Here is a 19001-nt window from a genome sequence, read left to right as displayed (position 1 = left end):
ATCTGAGACAATGGTGGTTTTAAACAAATTATCTCTCTGTGCAAACTTTCCCCACAAACTGTTGAGACACAATTTAGCAACCTGTCTTTTCACAGGATTGGTCTCGATTTTGCCAGCATCTAAAAGAATGCCCTGATGCTCCTGATAGTCCCTGATGTATTTTTCCCTGCTCTCTCGGTCCGTCGCCTCAGCGGGGTAACCCGAGGCTTCCTGCTTTCCTTTCAAAAAGGTGTGTATGTAGTCGGTAAACACAGTGTCGCTGCTCTTGTCAAAGTGCCAGACTTCTGTAATTTTACCCACCCTGTACCCCACCTCCAGAGCTTTGATGAATTCAACGGTGACCCAGACCCCCGTCAGAGCTCTGCCCTCATCGTCGTGTTCGCAGGGGCCACCCTCATTGTTAGTTTCGGCACAGGTGCGACACAGTGTAAAGAGTAATTTACCTCCCTCACTTTTGTGCGGTAACACGGGGAATAAAAGACCTCGAGGAGGATACACAGTGGCTCTGATGAAGCCGTAGTAGCTGCGTGGGTCCTCGAAATCTTTGTAGATGATCACGGGGTGACCAAAGGGGTAAGAGCAAGTACTGTTGACAAACGGGTACAGTGAGGTGACATCAACATAGTGGATGGTTTCATCGGGCGCTGCCGTGTGTCGCAGTTTTAAAGCGCTCGTTCTACCTCCGAAAAGTGCTTTTCGGGGGTTGAGAGGCTCAGGAGCGTTAAAGCAACGGAGAAATTCTTTAACCTCCGTGCATGTTGTTTTCATCTGGTTCCACGTGTGTTCTCTCATGACTACAACACGAACCCCATGTGTGGTCTGTAGCTCACTCACCCTCTTCTCACTTTTGTAGTGCAGTTCACCAAAGGTGACGCCTCTCATATCGCACTGTACTGTGGGATCAAAGCAACTGGGACAGCCGTGGTAAAAACATCCATGAAATTCCCAGACATGTTTTACACCGTCAATCTCAGCATATCCGTCTACGAAAAATGCACCAATCTGTTTTTCACCCATGTTTAGAGCATGCTGTATAAAGATTTTTTCTTTGTGCATCAACCATTCTAACCATTGAACCGATGCGCTAGAGAATCTTTTGCTCTGATTCAAATAGTTGTGAGGGCAGGGGATAGCCAGAGTGTTAGGAGTCAGATAATTGGTGCGAAACACCTTCATACAGGCTCCGGCTATGGTGATAGAACCAAAAGGGTCTACCCCCGTCTCACCTAGGAACTGATCTCTAAATTTAAGACTGCCCTGGGTGAGAATGTCAACATCATTTTTGCAGTACAGCGAGGCCTCCTTTTTGAAGTCAAAGGTACCTCGGCTGACCTCGTTGTACCACGGGTCAAATTCTTCCCGTTCGCGCACCGTCATGCGATCTACGTCGTAGTCGGACGGAACGGGATAGGGCCCCACGTAATTGAGGTGAATTTCTGAGCTAAATTTGTGTGGGAAATACCCCTTGGTCTTGTCAGTGAATCCTAAGGCTTTGGGCATAGCGCTGAGACGCATGGGGAGAAATGACAGGGAATCTATGAATTTGAGACCATAATGGGATTCCTCAAAACTGAGGATTTTACTCCCGTTCATCAGAATCTGTTGTGGCGTCACATCCAGTTCCAACATACCTTTTAACACCAGATAACTGTCAAACCCCTTGGCATTATGGGCTATAAAGATGTTCTGTTTGTATCGTGGCTTCCTGAAATGCAAAATAAACATTTTAGCACAGTCAAGACCATAAAACGCCTTCTCTTCACCTTTGGATGTTTTTGTATGCACTAAAAAAGGAACATGCTCTCCATTTTGACCCACAAATGTTTCAAAATCATAAAAAACCAAATCAGGATGTGAGATGTCTGGTTGGAGGGTAGGAATGTAACAACTATGATCGACTTTAGAGTCGCTCTGCAGTTTTTCACCACAGATTTTACATTTTTTCACCGCACAGCGATGCTTTGCATCGTCTAACGACAAATTGACACTGTAGTATAGTTCGCATTTTTTGATTTGGTCGCAGAGGCTGGACTTTCTGCTTGAACCGACCAATTTGTGTCTGGTGAAACAAGAGGGTGAGCGACACGTTCTGTTACAGTCAGAGCAAACCACTGTGTTGAACCCTTCTGTGGGGCAGGCAGGATCGTTGCACACTGCGCAGTAACCTTTACAAAAGTGGGTATAGGGGTGCTTAAAAGTCTTGTAACAATAATTACAGACTGACGACCCCAGGAAGGCTTTGAGATTTTTTATCCCATAATAGTGATTTTGTAGTAAAAAGAGAAACAACTGATTGGAACGATCAGAGAATTTTGTCTCATAATGTGAGAGGGGTTTACTGTGGCATGTTCTGTAAAACACAACAATTTTACGCCCCAGAATATTTTCAAATTTACCAATGTCACTGAAAGTGACGGGGGTCTCATCATTTAAACCAGCCTGATGCTGCAACTTCCTCGCAATATCAAGGCATTCTCTTTCAGTAAGTTTCGGGTAGATAACGTGAGCTAGACTGATGGCGAAGCAAAGCTGGTTGTCTCTGTTGTCTACGATAAATAAGTGACGTCTTTTTTTGTCAATGATTTCACAGTCTAGAGTTTTCTCCATCTTACGTTTGGCACCTCCTCCTGGGTTCTGCACCACGTGAAAGATGAATTCTATATTCTCATCCGATGAAATGATACCGTTTGACTGCACAATCCGATCTAGCATTCCATTAAAAGCCGGTAGAATATTTTCACCTTGTTCATCCACAGCAACTGTAACATGATTGTGTACGTTTTCACCCACCACCTCCAACTGTATTAAATCATTGCGACTACTATGTCGTCTGGCAACATCCACCAATTCGCTGATAACCCCTGTTACATCTCGATAGAATGTTGCAATGTCAGGCACATTTCCCCGAGTGGGAATGTTAAAGGAGCGTCTTGTTCTCCATGTGATAAAATCATTAAAAAACCTCTCACCCCGCTCAGGAGAGAGATCGGATGGATTTTCTCCTAGCCCTCCTCCCCCTTGCTGAGGAGAAAGATGGGCTGAGGGGCTGCTCTCTGACCCCCCTTCTCCTGGCCTCTCATCCTGTTCAGGAGGGGGGTTAGGAAGAGCCGATTGTGTCTCGGCTGAATCCGTCTCTGATCTGATTGTTACCGCGTGTAAGACATGATCACTTTGCGTGTGGAGAGCTGATGAAGGAGAATGATTTTCAAACTCTACTGCATTAACTGCATTAAGGTTTTCGAGGGCATCATTTATGAGTTGTAAGGTGTCAAGTTCTAGGACGTTTTCATTTTGCTCTGTAAAATGTAAATTTATTGGAATGGAGATTGGAATTTCACTTAATTGATCAACAGCTATTTGTAAAGCATTCGGTACTTGATTAAAATATTCAACATTGAAATCCTCATCACTTAATTGATCAACAGCTATTTGTAAAACAATCGGTACTTGATTAAAATATTCAACATTGAAATCCTCATCCATATCTTAAACAAAAGACAGAAAAAGGAAAAAAAAAAATGACAGCTTTTTCAACACTGTTTTAGTACACCTTTGGTTACAATTGGAGGAAACAATATACCGTATGACATTATTGAAAATCTCCAGCACTACCTTGTCTTGGGGGTGTTGGGAATGAATGTAGCAGCCTGTATCCTCAGCCCTGTCAAAGAGCGGATCAGGAACGCTCTCGTGGTGCTCGTGCTGTTGTTGGGGATGATTGTATCCGGCTGTATCCCCGTCCACCCTGTTGAAGGACGGTTGACGAACGCTCTCGTGGTGCTTGTGCTGTTGTTGGGGATGATCGTTGCCCCCCGTATCCCCCTCGACCCTGTTGAAGGACGGTTCAGGAACGCTCTCGTTTAATCTCAACCCTGAATCTGTAATTAGATAAGAGATGAGTTATTATTTTTTTTTATATATTATTATTATTATTAGTCAAGAAGATATAGTATAAAATATACCATCAAACAATCTCCTAACAATGTTAGACTTGTGTCTCTGGTTCCTACGTCTCCTTATCGGCCTCGCAGGTTCGAAAGGATCTGGTGCCGCTGTAAGTACAGGGGTCAGAGTGGTACACGCTTGCCGTATTCTACGTCTCCTCGCAGGGGCAGAAGGTTCACGGGAGAGTGGAGCTGCCGTGGGAGTCACAGTGCTCAGAGAGGCGCACGTTTGAAGGTTCTGTTTTGATGGTTCTGTTTAGACAGAGGGGAAAATCGTTAAAATACAAATCATCAAAACGGCACATATTTTGTATATACTTCTAATCACAGATAAATATATTACCTTGTACAGTCGACTTCGGTCCTCCTGGCTGTCTCACACGTCTTCTGGAGAGTTTGTTCGTCTGCTTACTTGAGTCAGTCCCATGTTGAAGTGCCGAGGTTTCCCTCTCAATCTCAATTTCACCAATTTCAGATACACAGCAATTTGTCCCCTGCACGGGGGGTGGGGTTTCAGAACACAGCAATGCTTTTACTGCTTTTTCAGTTTCTTGGTTGTCTTCGGATACCAATCTTTCAGCCCTGGCTAACAGATCTGAAAAATGTATCATAAAAAGTTATATTTCAGCAATCTATGAACAACTGAGCTGTTCATAAAAAACAAAACAAAACAAAACAAAAAAAAAACTGTATGTAAAATACCAATGTCTGTTTGCGTGAGGGTTATTCCTTCAAACTCATCGGCGCTGACTTTAAAGATACAGAAAGTTACACTTAAAAATCTAGAATAAAAATAGAACAACTTTCAGGTTAAAAAGATCACGGATTGCTTACCAGGATAAATTGGCATATGGTGAACCTCTACTGTAACTTCTAAAACACAGTTATTCGTAAATAGTAGTTAATCATTAATAGTTCATTCATTAATAGTTTTCTAAAACTATTTAGAAAACTACAGAGAAAAAGTTTGGGAAGAATTTGAGGCTTACCGGTAGTCATCTTTGCAGCCATCTTTGTTTGTTACACGCGCTCGCAGACGGTGAAGCTTCCGATGAAGCTTCCGATGAAGTTCTGGAGGACTGAGCTAATGACTGTGAGATGATCATGTATATATTCGCTTTACAATGCTTGGCGAGAAGGAAAAAAAAAAAAGTTGATTGGCGCCGAAAAGTCTGATATTGACGACTGCCCCGGTGGACCAACTGGTGGTGATGTAGCTCCCATGGGGATAAGTCCCTACACGGGAACTCTACCAAACAACAGGTTCAGGCGATATAACTCATGTTAAGAATGTTTTTCTCCAGGAGGGCCTCCAGGTCTCCAGGGGATTTAAGCTTCTTCAGTTACACACCTCGGACACCGGAAGACAACGTAGGCCCCTAAATTTCTTACTTGAGGCCACCAACTCTTTTCTCTTTTCTTCTGAACCACAGTGTTAGGGTTCTAACAGTCTAACTTTCTCCAATAGTTTTCTCTTCTCTAGTTTTCACAAATGTTTCACAAAATGTTTGTTCTGTGGAAGGTTTCTGTTCTGTGTTGTTTCTTTCTTCACAGCCTTCTTCAGTCACACACACCATTCCCGGTTTGATCAGTTTCAACACACCCCAGTCATTGGAAGACATCGTAGCCGACAACATAGGCCCCTCAGTGGAAGATTCTTCACGCTGATAGAGAATCAACTCCCCCGTCTTGTAACGGAACACATACCCAAAACTCCCTGTTTGACTATAAGGCTCCAAAGACCATTCTTGCTGCAAAGGCTCAGAAGGTGACGCCTGAGAACGCTGTACAAACACCGTGGATTTTTCAACTACTTTTCCACACAATTCTCTTATAACGGTCACAGCCGTCTCACCAATCACGGATGTAGAACTACTCATGTTGCCCACAGATGGATATGCCAGGACTATGGCAAAACTGATTTGTAACTGTTTTGTAACTCCCGCCCTTCCTTATTAAAAACAGGTGGGCAAGGGAGAATGGCGGGAGGCGGGAGGGAGAAAGGGAGGTGGAGGGGGGGGGGGGGAACAGATGTGGGCGGGTTCAGGGAAAGGTCAACCTGTCACTTTGACAAGAAGTGGTCCATTTCTTCTCTCTTTTATGCATCAAAATAAAGCAGATAACAAAAACAACACAATGCATTTGTCACATAATGTTCAGCTAACGTGACTGTTAATATGTGGCAATTGACCCACTGTGTTGCATTTAGCTGAATGTGGAAAGAAAAAATACTGTATTGTAGCCAGTCTATTTCTTCCTGCAATACAGTGCTTTCCCTGCATTTATTTGGTCGAAACCCTTTTTCTCTTCTATTACATTTACTTATTATTGCGTTGTGTGAGTTTGCTTTGTATTGTGGAAAGGGGCTTTGGGCTCAATCCCTGGTGGTGGTTCCTCACTGATCCTGTAACTATTAACTTACAGTGGCTCTCCTTGGATTTGGGTTTCAGGCCACTGTGGTAAGCACAAGCCCTGTACATCCCCTTTTTTTTTGTCTCACTATATTCACATCCAGTATGTATTTTTATTTATGTTTAGGTGGGAAAATGTCAGACTAATTTAATTTAATGTATTATTTTTTTAAGTAAAAATTCATTTTGTATCTCATGCTCATGATTTGTGGTGATTTGAGACCTGTGTTACCTCAGTTTAAACGAAAATGTCCTTAACTACCTCCTGGGTTGAAAGTTCCTACCACATTAGCATACGTGAGTTATGTTTGACAGAAAAATTCTTTCTTTAATAAACATAAAGTTCATTTAACAAACAGTAAAACACAAGATTGTTCTATTCAACACATTCAGGGGGGTTATTGCTACATTTGTAGCCAGTAGCTTATGGTGGCTATCAACTAACATTGGTAATGTTAGCAAACTTCAAAATTAAATAGGTAGATGTTTCTACCCATGTCAGTGACTCTTCTCTACCTCTGCTCCAACTACGACACTGATAAAATATTCTGTTTCTTTTATTAGAATATAAAATATAAAATCAGTTCACCACACCTAGACCCATCCATCTAAAATATTTTTGTGTCCCATTTGTTGTCGAATGTCACCAGCTTTAAAGCTTGAGGAGTGGTACGCTGGAGGCCTGGTGCACAATCTTCATTATTTTCTTAAACAAACATCAGTATAAAAAGTGAAACAGGTTTTCTTCTCTGCAATAGTTTTTCCAAACCATGCTGTTAAAATACCTTTTAAACTGCCATATTACCACTTGTGATGTGTTGTCACAACCAGTGTTTTGTTTCTTTATTTCCAAAACAAAACAAATTTACATTTAAAAAGCAAATTAACTAAACAGGCCAATGCTGCTTGCCTCACTGCTGAACAGGACAAGAGAGAAAAAAGGATTACATAAGAAAAATACTGAGAGTTATTAGGTAGTGGAAAAGTACTGAGCGGAGACTGTGGAGAAACACAGCAGAGGGTGTATAAGGTCTCTTCGCACCACTCCCTTGACCGGTTAACCTAATGACAGAGGTGCTGACCTTGGGGACCCCAGGGATTTTAAAATTACCGGTAAGTTACACAAAGAATAAAAAAAAGTATGAATGAAAAAAAGTATGAAAAACTTGCACAATTGTGTCAAAAACATCTCACTGAATGGAAAAAAACTTCATCTCAGATATCACTGATCTGCTCTCATGATTTACAACAGAAGAAACTGGCTCTAGACACAAAGCAGTCAGTCCCATTATTTAATGGATATTAAATAGAATATCCAGAGTCAGATTTTGATTTAATGTTCTGAAACTTCTCAAAGTGAGAGGGTTGATGGAGAGGTGCCTGGATAGCCTCAGGTGGTTTAGGCACTGCACACCAAAAAGGCACCTCTCCATTAATGACTGCATGTGCTCACTGCACTTTTTTAGAAAGACATGAAATGTTTGCCTTCTTTTCCACACAAATCTGCTCTCACTCCAACCTCATATTTTACAAGAAGCTGAAGCAGTTGTTTTCTCGGTGAAGAGGATTTGTCTGATAAAGTGTCACGCAACAGGAAAAATCTGGGCCTTTGACAGCACATTGCAGCAGGTCTTGTGTAACATCCCAGAGCTTTTAGCATGCATCTCATTTCTGTGGGCGTCAGTCAATTTTCTAGTTTCTCTGGAATGTCATTGTGATTCAAACTAGGAGTCACTCAGACAACATCTAGTGAGAAAGTCAGTGATTCATCTAATACCATCATGGGGGTCAACATCCCAGGACTGATAGCGATAATCATCTTCTACCTCCTGATCCTCGGGACTGGCATCTGGGCATCTTTCAAGTCCAAAAGGAAACAAAAGAAATGTGCAGCCCATGAGATGGAGATGGCCCTGCTGGGAAACAGGAGCATAAACTTGGTAGTGGGAATCTTCACAATGACAGGTGAGGAGTTTCAGTTCCATATAATTATCATTACAATTACTACAAAAGTATCTTTATAAATAGAAAGTGCAAGAATTTTTTAAGAAGGTAACAGTTGTAAATTTCAGTTCCATATAATTATGGAGGAGTTTCAGTTCCATATAATTTCTTTCTGCAGGAAGAACCCCGCAATAGAGTTCCCCGAAGCTGGGAACCTGACATAATTATCATTGTGTCTCATTCATGAAACATGAGCAGAACGAATTTATGTGTCCTTATGTGAATCTTGCATTCATCAACATTTTAGTAGCTCAGAGCTGTTTGTAGCTACTAACAAAATCTACACTTGCTTTATTTATTGCTATAGCAATAAATAGAAAGTGCAAGAATTTAAAAAAAAAAGAAAAGAAAAGGTAAGGTGTAAATTAAGGCAAGGTTGATATTCTGATGGAGTGTTTCAGTGATAAACTCTAGTGAGCACATCACAAGATTAGGAAATTTGGGGATTGTTTAGAGCTCACATGTAGCATGAATCTATGGATTAAATAAGCTGTTTGATACAGCATTTTTAGATGCTGCAGCAGGTCTTATTATTTATCATGGTTAGAGAAGAAAATGCATTGACGTGTGGCAGAAGTGTGAGGAAAAGAGTACTTTGAAAAGAGGATGGATGAGGTATGTCCTGGAGAGGAGAAGGTTAAAGGTTAGCCTAAGGAAGGCAAAAAATGTGCGCGTTGATGAGAAGGACACAGGTGGATCTTTAAAGTTATACTACAGGAGTTAGAGATACGCAAAAAGTGAAGGATTTTTTGTGGTTCAGGTTCAACAGACCAGAGCAATGGCAAATGTGAAAAAGAGGCAAAGAACCTTGTGCATGCAGGTTCTGTGTAGGCTTAAAGTTTCTATGATCTTGTTTTTTTTTTTAATGGTATAGTGTTCATACCTAAATCAGTTTGTCATTGTGTGTCACATGACCTTGCAGGGTACGACAACTATTTTTTACCATAACTGAGCTCTGAAGTGCCTCAGGTTGTTCCAGCATTCATATCTCAGATTGGTAAACATAATTTGGCTGTGCAGTCTAAACAAAAGTCATAAATAACAGAAAACAGTCAATGCCAACCTTTAACCTGCAACATTTAAATGACCCATTCTATGAATGGATGTATATACATACCTGATTGGCTGTCTACTCCACCTGCAAGCTAGTGTGCTACTTATTGCAGGATGACTGGTGGGAAACTCATGACAAGAGATAAGTATTCTACAAAATTTGAAATGGACGTTTATCCCTGCTGTGATTTATACTTAGGGCCTGCTTTAGTAAGATGTCTAATAAGAAATGCTAAATTTTGTGTCAGAGGAGTAGGACAAAAGAAAACCTCTCTTGACAACAAGGTGCTGACACAACAGAACAAACAAAACTGTCTTGTTTTCTCAAAATTACCAAGTGTTTATTAAAGTCAAAGATCAAACGGGATTACAGCAGCAAAATAAATCAGAAGAGATAATAAAGGTAAAAAAGCAAAGATTTCCCAGATCAGAAGTGTGATCAGAACATGAAAAGAATACTTTTGAAAAGATAAGATGAGGAAAATGGTTGAGGTATGCCCTGGAGAGGAGAAGGTTGAAGATTAGCCTAAGTAAAGCATAAACATTTGGTTAATGAGAAGGACGCGGGTGGATCGTTAAAGTTACACGACGGTGTAACTACTACTTGTGCAAATGCCTACAGGTGCATTATTTGAAGGGCACTATTGAAAGGAGCAGTTTCTATGGTGGAAAAAGCAGCAGCAGACCTTAGAGGAAAAGCAAAAATTCCACATAAAATTTGATTCAAATTTGATTTGAAAATTTGACTTTGGCGAGACAATCGGACCATTGCTTCTCACACCAGACAGCTGGTCAGTGCCGTGTCTGGCCTAATAATTAACAATCAAAAGCTCCAATTAGTCTTGTGAGGCCGTAAAACCCATGTTTGGTTTCATTCAGTGCTTCCCGTGGGGATGGATCTTTTATGTACCTGCCCATTCTGCATATAATAGCATTTGAAACATCTGAGAGCAAATCTCCATGATGTTTCCAGATGGCATTGCTGGTTAGGCCTTTTGTCTGAATCAGTTTTTCTTTTGTTGTTCCAAATATACTGAAGCAAATAAGATACTGTAAAGCCATCTTTTAATTGTTCCTGCGTCTCTTCCTGGTGAAAATAATGGCAGGACATGCAGCCATTTGCGTCTAGCCTTCATATGTACTTTGTTTAGAATCAGAATCAGAATCAGAATCAGAATCAGATTTATTTATTGCCATTGTTCATGTAGTACACAGTATTACACAAGCTAGGAATTTGTCTCGGTGTGACGCTGCAACATTCAACATAGAGAAGACAATAAACACTAGAATAAGATAAATAAGATAAGACATATATATATATATATAAATAGTAAGGAACAGGCAATGTGCATTCCTATAATGTGCAAGAGCAGCAGCCAAGCCAAGGCTAGAAGTCCACAGTGCAGGTCAATGCAAAAGCAGTGTACTCAAGCAGTGTAGACTCAACCCCAACCACTGCAAATGCCCATGAGGTTTTCAGTCATCCAGGCCGAAGACAACTCCTGGCTTAGGAATGTCCAACTAGACTTCCTTTAGTTTTCAAAGCTATTTCACCTGTTTCAAACCCAAAATCACCCCTTAAATAATGCAAATTGCCACCAACGACCCTAAAAACCAGCAGCAACAGCATTCAGTAAACCAGCCCAGTATATATACCTCTGGGATTCCCACTGGTTCATTTACAATGAAAGAAGCCTCTCGGAAAAGAGTTGAAACATCTTCAAAAAACTAGAAGGTCCACTTGAATCTCTTAAGATAAGATCCACTGGGAATACTTCCTTTTCCTGTCATTACAGTTCAGGCTTGATTTTTGGTGTAGTTCAAGGTTATTTGAAAGAATAAACAATTGCTGGAGTCCTTGCTGATTAAACAAATACGTAACGGCTACATTCGGTCTCACAAATTTATTGTCCCTGAGAACTGAAGAAGCCAGTCAGTCATGGCTGTGAACATCCCAGGTGTGATTGCGATAGCCTTTTTCTACTTGCTGGTCCTCGGAACCGGCATCTGGGCATCTTTCAAATCCAAAAGGGAACAGAAGAAATGTGCAGCCTCTGGACTGGAAATGTCCCTGCTGGGAAACCGCAGTATTAATGTGGTGGTGGGGGTCTTGACTATGACAGGTGAGGAGCAGATTTTGCATTTTTAATCTGTTTGTGTGCACTTTAGAATCCCTGTTTATGGTAGACCTGAAGCAGCACAATGAAAATTAAAATAATTACACATGACATTAAGTTCCTGTGCTGGAAAAGCAGAGTTTGACTTTTACTCAGGTAACAGTTCCAGCTTTTACCTGTCTTTGCTAATCAATTTCCCGAGACGCAGTTTTCAATGAAAATACTTGATATTATAAGTGATTAAACAGCTCATATTCAGTAGAAGCAGGTTCGTGGTATCATGTAATGTTTGTACTCCAAATGTATTCATGTAAAATAATGTCCCTGCAAGTTCACATACCTGGACCAGAAATCTTGCAGTGGGAAAGTTAAAAGATTTTTAATCAATTGATGAATGTGTTTTGTTCTTGTTGCTGAGGGAATTTATGTGCATTCATGTGTTTTAGCCACGTGGGTCGGGGGAGGAACTGTTGTTGGTTTGTGTGAAATGATTTACACACCCTCTAAGGGACTGATGGGGGCAATGGCCATGCTCACAGCATATGCCTCATCTTTCATCATTGGTAAGACTATAGATTTTGTACTGTATATTCACCAATCAACAATACAATGGTCTAAAATCCTGAACTGACTGAATCTCTGATATTTAAAGCTGGGTTCTTTTTTGCCAAGCCAATGAGAGACAAAAACTTTGTGACTCTTTTGGACCCTTTCCATCAGAAATATGGGAAAGTAGTAGCAACTGTAATGAGTGTGGTCTCCGTCTTGAACGATATCCTCTGGGTGCCAATAGCACTAACTGGTTTAGGTAAGTGAGTTTTTGTTTGTATTAATCTGCATGCATTCAAACTATGTTTGTGTCATCAGTCAAAGTTTATGTGTCTCATAGGAGGAACCATGAGTGTGGTTCTGAACTTATCTTTCTCCTTGTGCGTGTGGATTTCGGCTGCTGTTGCCATCATTTACACTCTGCTGGGAGGTCTCTACTCTGTGGCATATACAGATGTTGTACAGCTCGTCCTCATCTTCTGCAGCCTGGTGATGTACCCTACATTTCAGCGTTTACTCCTTAAACACACCGTTACAGTTTTGGTTATAATGGCTACATTTGTCTTCTGTTTTGTATTTTATTACAGTGGATTTGTGTTCCCTTCATTCTGATCAATCCACACACCATGGACATCAGTCAGACGCTGACCAACAACACCTTGCATGCTCCCTGGATTGGGGACCTGCAGCCAAGGAGCATTGGTGTCATAACCGATGAGTTTATATGCTTTGTAAGTAGAGATTACTACAGTCTGGCATTCAGAAAAGTCCCAAATGTGTACCAGAACCCGTGACCACAATGTAATCCTTGGAAACTTCTTTAGAAAAAGATTTATCCTTGTGAAGAGTGAAATCATGGAATGACTTGTGATTAAAATAACTCGGATAAAAATGTGACGTATGAAGTGGTCAAATATCTGATTTCCTTTCAAGGCACTCGGAGGACTGGCATCCCAGTGCTTCCAGCAGAGGGTACTATCATCTTTTTCTGGAACCACAGCAAAGATCTCTTGCTTTGCTGCTGCTCTCCTCTACCTTGTTCTTGGGATCCCTCCCATTCTGCTGGGCGCTGGTGCTGCGTCCACTGGTGAGAACAATGTTGCAACAAATAATGTGGAACCAACATATGAAAAAATGACATCACTTGAAATGTCTCACTTAAAAGGTGGAGCCGTGTTTAAATTTCTGATAGCTGAAATGCCTGGAAGCAAGAAAGGGACATCTGCAGAGAGACAGAGAACCATTGAAAATGTCTTTTTGTGCACATGGATGCAGGTGACATCAGAGGGAAAACTGATTACAGGCGCAAATCACAACTGACAATAAAAACAGGACAGGCTTCTTCATTATCAAGTCTCATTAACACCTGATGCCTTTGTGTCACGCCACCCAAAAATGTAGAATGAAGCATTTGAAAATTCTTAAAAACACTTCCGAATGGATACAGATATGCTTTTTTCCCCTCCCTGTCTCAGACTGGAACCAGACCACCTACGGTTCTCCATCTCCATATGAGCGTGATGAGGCAGCCCTCATCTTGCCCATCGCCCTTCAGCACCTCGCCCCTTCTTTCATCTCCATCATTGGAATCGGATGTGTGGCTGCAGCCGTCATGTCATCAACCGACTCCATTTTGCTTTCTTCAGCATCTGTTTTCAGCAACAACATTTACAAGAACATCATCAGGCCTCAGGTGAGAACCAAAGGAACATCACACTCTTGATCTTGATTATGAAGCGAGGGCGAAGGCACCTCTTGAATTTTATCAGGTGGAAGGGCATCAACACTAAATCCACTTGTACCTTTTTTTCTTTTCCTCAGGCATCTGACAAAGAGATTCAGTGGGTGATCCGTATATCTGTGGTGTTAACAGGCCTAATTGGCATGTCCTTCATAGGCCTTCAAAATAGCATTATAGAATTCTGGTACTTAAATGCTGAACTAAGCTTCATCTTAATCTTCCCCCAATTCCTCTGTGCCCTCTTCTTCCAAATCGCTAATGGCTACGGAGCTATTATGGGCATTTTAGTTGGATTATCATTAAGACTGCTGAGTGGTAACCAACTTTTAGGGATTGAACCTGTCATACATTTCCCAGGATACACTCTAGAGAATGGTGTTTATGTCCACTATGCTCCAATTAAAACCATTTTCATGATGTCTTCTTTGGCTGCCATCTTGTTGTTCTCCTACCTGCCTTCTGTGCTCTTCAACAAAAACCTGCTTCCTCGGAGATGGGATGTGTTTAAGATCACAGATCAGAAAGTTCCAGGAGCTCCCTCGCCACTAGAGGCAAGCAGAGAGCATGAGATGGAAAGATTATGTGAGAACCGTGATGTGCCTCAAGTGAAGGACCAACCTGAAGCAGATGGAAGCACTGCAGAAGATAATAATCAACGGAGTAGAAGCAGCTCTCAGGCTGGCGTGCAACCAGTGGTGGCCAGTAAATGTTAGCCGTCTGTCCAGGCTGGTCTTCTTCCTCTCTGCTGCACCATCACAAATTCTAGTTCTTTCCAAGGGTTTTCTGTAGGGTCTATCATCTTCTGCATTATTATGATAGCATGAGATCTTTCAGATGCCAGAAGCTCTACTTCGTGGCCTCTCTTCAGGTTTTTTCCTGACCTGGATTAAGAGTGAAGACAGATAATGTCATCAAACAACTGATTTTGTGACATTTCACTGAAGTGAAACAAGCAAAACTTCAGACTGATTCTAACAGATTTTTATCTGCCAACATCTGAAAAAAAAACTTTCCATAATTATTTTCCACGATCAAAAAATTGAAGATAACCTTGCTTGGTCATCCCCTGATGGCAATTTTTTAAACAGCACATTATTGCAGGTTCAAAAACTTTAGAAAATGCATCAAGTTCAGTAGTTTCTGTTTTTGCTAATTATTAATACTCCTGTCTATACTCGATGAACAAGCTATTGTTTTTGTTGTGCCTAACAAATGATTGTAATGTGGACGATATTGTGGCGTGAGCAGAGTAAACAGTCAGTAAAAACCAGTCAGTTTGACCAAACTCAATGTCTCCCCCTGGTTATTATCTCTCCTGTCTCCTGTTTTCTCTCTCTCTCTCATAGTTGTGTCTAACCTGGAATGTACCCTTTAGAGCGCAGATGTTCGTTGCCTATCTTACTCTCATGGCCACTCAGATATTTGAAGTATTTCAGTTTGTGTTGCTGTGAAGTGTTGCAAGTGTTTTTTTCCTTCTGGTCAAGACATGTGGCAGGTGGATTTAATGTTTTGACGTTGGAGCACCATGAAATAGTTTGTGACAAAAAACTACAAATCCAATGTCATCATCTAGAGTGTTGACATTTCTGAAACTAACAAGACACTGTGCCTGTTTATGTGACCATGAAAAAAAATCGGATTAGTTTCTGATTTCTAAAATTACCACATTATTCAAATGATCCTGTCAGCATCATTATGAGATGTGCTTGATCAGAAAATTGCAGTCATGTGATGAGAAATCTGATTAACACGCCTCGATTTCGCCCCATTACACCCATGTCTGTCTGTACCTTTTAGTCGGGTTTATTTGGCCCTTTTATTTTGCTAGAATAAAGAATTGAATTCTCTTATCTCATCAACACTGAGCCCTTCAGCCAGCTACAAAAACAAAGACAATTTAACACACAACCAATCGGAACATCCTGATGCACGACCTGGCCCATGACCATGTTGCATTGCCAATATCGACATGTTAATTTTAACAAGGTCACAGCTCCTCTTAACAGCCATTTCCAGCTCAGATGTTCTTCACAATAGCCTTATAGGCCAGCTGATAAGGTTAACTAAGCTGGCTAGGCAGAAGTGAGTGGCTGGGATGCTCAAGCTCTTTCTGCAGCCACATCTGCACATGTTGCTGAGGTCAGTGCACGCACAAGGACCTTGATCTTGTGGAGCTGATCTTGATTTTACCTTGATTGTGTCTGAACTTGTGTGAGAGCAGGTGGCAGGAGAATAAAGTTTTCTGATTAAAGTGGTATCCCATGCATGTGTGGCAGGGTGGAGAGAGGTGGAACGGTCAATGACAACGCCACCTGGGGAATTTCACCCCAGGAATTAACCGGAAACAGGCACGCGCAGATACGGTTCGGTTCCAGGGGCAGAGACAGGAGTGAGGGTTAGGCAGTACAATTTTATTAAATCCAACTCAACACTGAAATAACTCGGCTGTACAAAAATACAAAAGGGGGTGGACAGGGCTGGGGCCCCACCGGCAGGTAAAACTCAATTAGGGGAGATAAACTAAAAACACCCGTGCTACTACAAACAAAACTACACACGAGGTGTGATAAAAACGCCCTCCACCAGGGGTTGGGTCCCCGCCGTGGCCCGCAGCACCTGTCCACAAAGAAAAGAGGACAATTAAATTTACAATGATAATCAGACGCGTCGAGCGCACACACACACACCTCACACAGACAAGCGAATAAATGGCGACCAGGTCGTCCAAAAGAAAACAACGTCAACCGAGACACAAAAAGCAACAAAAGTAAATTGATACAATTTACATACTGTTAAGAGTCTAAAATTGAAAGTAATAGCTCCGTGGTCGCCTCGGCGGCACCACTACGTCTCAGCGCCTTACCTGCCCAGGGTAAACTAGCGCGCGTGCCCTCACGGCAAAGCGTTCTAGGCGGAAGGATGGCGGGAGGAAGCACCAACCTTCTTGGCGCTGCCAAACAGCATGCTCGCGCTGTGAAACAGTTTGTTGGTCGAACCGCCCAGATAAGCCACAACCCCGCCGTACCGTCGAAGGGAGAAAACAACCAAGGTCAGCTGGAGGCAGTGCCTTATATAAACCTTTTCTCCCCACCCACCAATTAAGGCACTACCTCCATAGGACACCTGTTCGGAGGGCAGGGCAGGCCACGCCCTGCCACACATGCAGCTCCTGTGCTGTCTTAGTTCTACTAAAATTAGTTAAAATTGCTGAAACAGAGGATGACCTGAGGTGAAGCAGATGAGAGGCTCTTCTTGCATCCCAGTAAACATTTTGATGAGTGTGTGCAATGTTCTGAACAGTGTTAATCAATTTTGAGGTTTGCTGCTATGACTCCAATGACTTAACACAAAGACGTGCATCTAAATAGTTGTACGAGAGTTCTGAGTCCTTAATTTGTTAAAAGACGGCTGGGTGGCACAGACAGGCATCCAAGATGGGCAATCTGCAGGAGAAACAAACAATCAGATGAATGCAGGAACAGGAATCATTAATCAAACTACGATCCAAACTTCTAGGAGCCAGGCTGTACCACAGAGGGTTAACAACAAATTTGCAATGATTGGGGAGTTGACCAGGCTTTTAAAGCGAACGACAGGTGTGGGTGATTTGCTGGAGATCGGTTTCAGGTGTGCATCGACAAGGGAAACACAGACAAGACACAGATGCGGAGGGGGAGAGGGAAAACACTCGGGACTCCTAACACTTCTCTGCATGTGTCTGGATGTCTGCTGCTGTCACCATCATCTACACAAATAATTAAAATCTGGTGCTCTAATCTGTCTAGAAGTCTCTATAAAACAACCTCAGATAACAACAGGATTAATCATTCCTTCATGGAACTTTCTCTTGTAGTGCTACTAATTATAATAAAAATAACACTTTTTCAGACTGGAACCAGACCACCTGTGGTTCTCCACCTCCGTATGAACATGGTGAAGCAGCCTTAGTCCTGCCCATCACCCTGCAGCACCTCACCCCGTCCTTCATCTCCATTGTTGGAACTGGATGTGTGGCTGCTGCTGTGATGTCATCAGCTGACTTGGTTCCAGATCGGTAATGGGACAGAATCATTATATGTGTGGTGTGCTGCATTGAGATTATCGGGGAATATCAAACACAGTACAAGCAAAACAGTTCTGATTTTTAAAAAAAATCTTCCTGTGTCTCTAACTAAAATCAGATTTATAAAAAAAACAAAAACATTGGTATATGACCTTATTTTTGGCTGAACATTTCTGAGCTTGAGTCTGGCAAGCTTTAGCATTTGGCTACAGCATGCAGGAGGTTGTGATCATGTTTACAGCAACAATGCATATAGCAAACTTACATTTCTTTGTGATCTAGGTGAGAGCCTTACTAGGCAAGTTGATTTGACAATTATGTTAGATAAAATACTGGGAAGCTCCATTGGAGCTGGCCGCAGCAACCAGGAGTTGTCAGAAAGCAGAATTTATCAGATCAACATCCTTAAAAAACAACAACATGTAATACGACAATGATCCATATGCTGCTCATTCCTAACATAATAGCTACTGTTAATGCATAAATAAAGAAATTTTGCGCCCGCTTTTCATTATGTTTCTCTCTTGTCAATTCCAGCAAACTGCTGGACGCCATTGGTTACTACCAGCTGGCAGTGTTATCGGAGAAGGATGAGGCTTCTGCAGCTTCCCAGTCCAGGTTTAGCACTACATATAGCACAATGGCACCCAAGGGAGGCTGCAGAATCTCTGCACGATTAACTTACTTTAGTGTGTGTGGCTAAGTGTCACATGTCAAATATTTCAGTCAGTGGATTTACCAGAAGCCTCAAAGCACCATCGAGACATCAGTCTAGTCAGATTGCAGTGGAGGAGCAAAGAACATTTTAAAAAAGACATTTGCATTAATTAACTATGTTTAACAGAATAGTATACAATTCTTTCATGACATACTGTATATGTAATGATGTTAAAACCAAGACAGGAGTGCAACGACCTGGCTGATCACCTGCACATTAGTCTCTATGCAGTGAAAAGATCAATGAGTTTAATCACTGTTCAGAACAGAAGCTTATTATGGGCTCAAACCACCAGCTGATTTTTTATATACAGTACCTCCCAGCAGCAGACTGGAGAGAAATGTTTGTTTATAGCCAGTTTGTAGAAAAGCACTGCAAGAAGGCTGGAAAAAAGACAAAAT

The 19001-nt window shown here is 41.7% G+C and overlaps 1 protein-coding gene across 3 annotated transcripts; it reads left to right on the top strand.

Moving 5' to 3' along the window:
• Window positions 1-8063: 8063 nt before the first annotated feature.
• LOC105419587 (high-affinity choline transporter 1-like) lies at window positions 8064-15104 on the top strand. 3 transcript variants are annotated; one of them, XM_029835747.1, is made up of 8 exons: window positions 8064-8320; window positions 11976-12092; window positions 12182-12337; window positions 12533-12567; window positions 12666-12809; window positions 13012-13165; window positions 13554-13771; window positions 13900-15104. In XM_029835747.1, the coding sequence occupies exons 1-8, from the start codon at window positions 8137-8139 to the stop codon at window positions 14530-14532; spliced, it is 1641 nt and encodes a 546-aa protein (XP_029691607.1). In that variant the 5' UTR covers window positions 8064-8136; the 3' UTR covers window positions 14533-15104. The 3 variants fall into 3 exon arrangements, with proteins under 3 accessions (XP_029691607.1, XP_029691605.1, XP_029691606.1); XM_029835745.1 differs by having other exon boundaries at window positions 8066-8320; window positions 12419-12567; XM_029835746.1 differs by lacking the exon at window positions 8064-8320 and adding an exon at window positions 11149-11535 and having other exon boundaries at window positions 12419-12567.
• The last annotated feature ends 3897 nt before the right edge of the window (window positions 15105-19001 follow it).

This window comes from Takifugu rubripes, chromosome 4 (assembly GCF_901000725.2).
Source record: "Takifugu rubripes chromosome 4, fTakRub1.2, whole genome shotgun sequence".
In the NCBI taxonomy this organism is placed as follows: Eukaryota; Metazoa; Chordata; class Actinopteri; order Tetraodontiformes; family Tetraodontidae; genus Takifugu; species Takifugu rubripes.
Note: the sequence above shows the minus strand (reverse complement) of the source record. Positions and strands in the feature narration are given on the sequence as shown.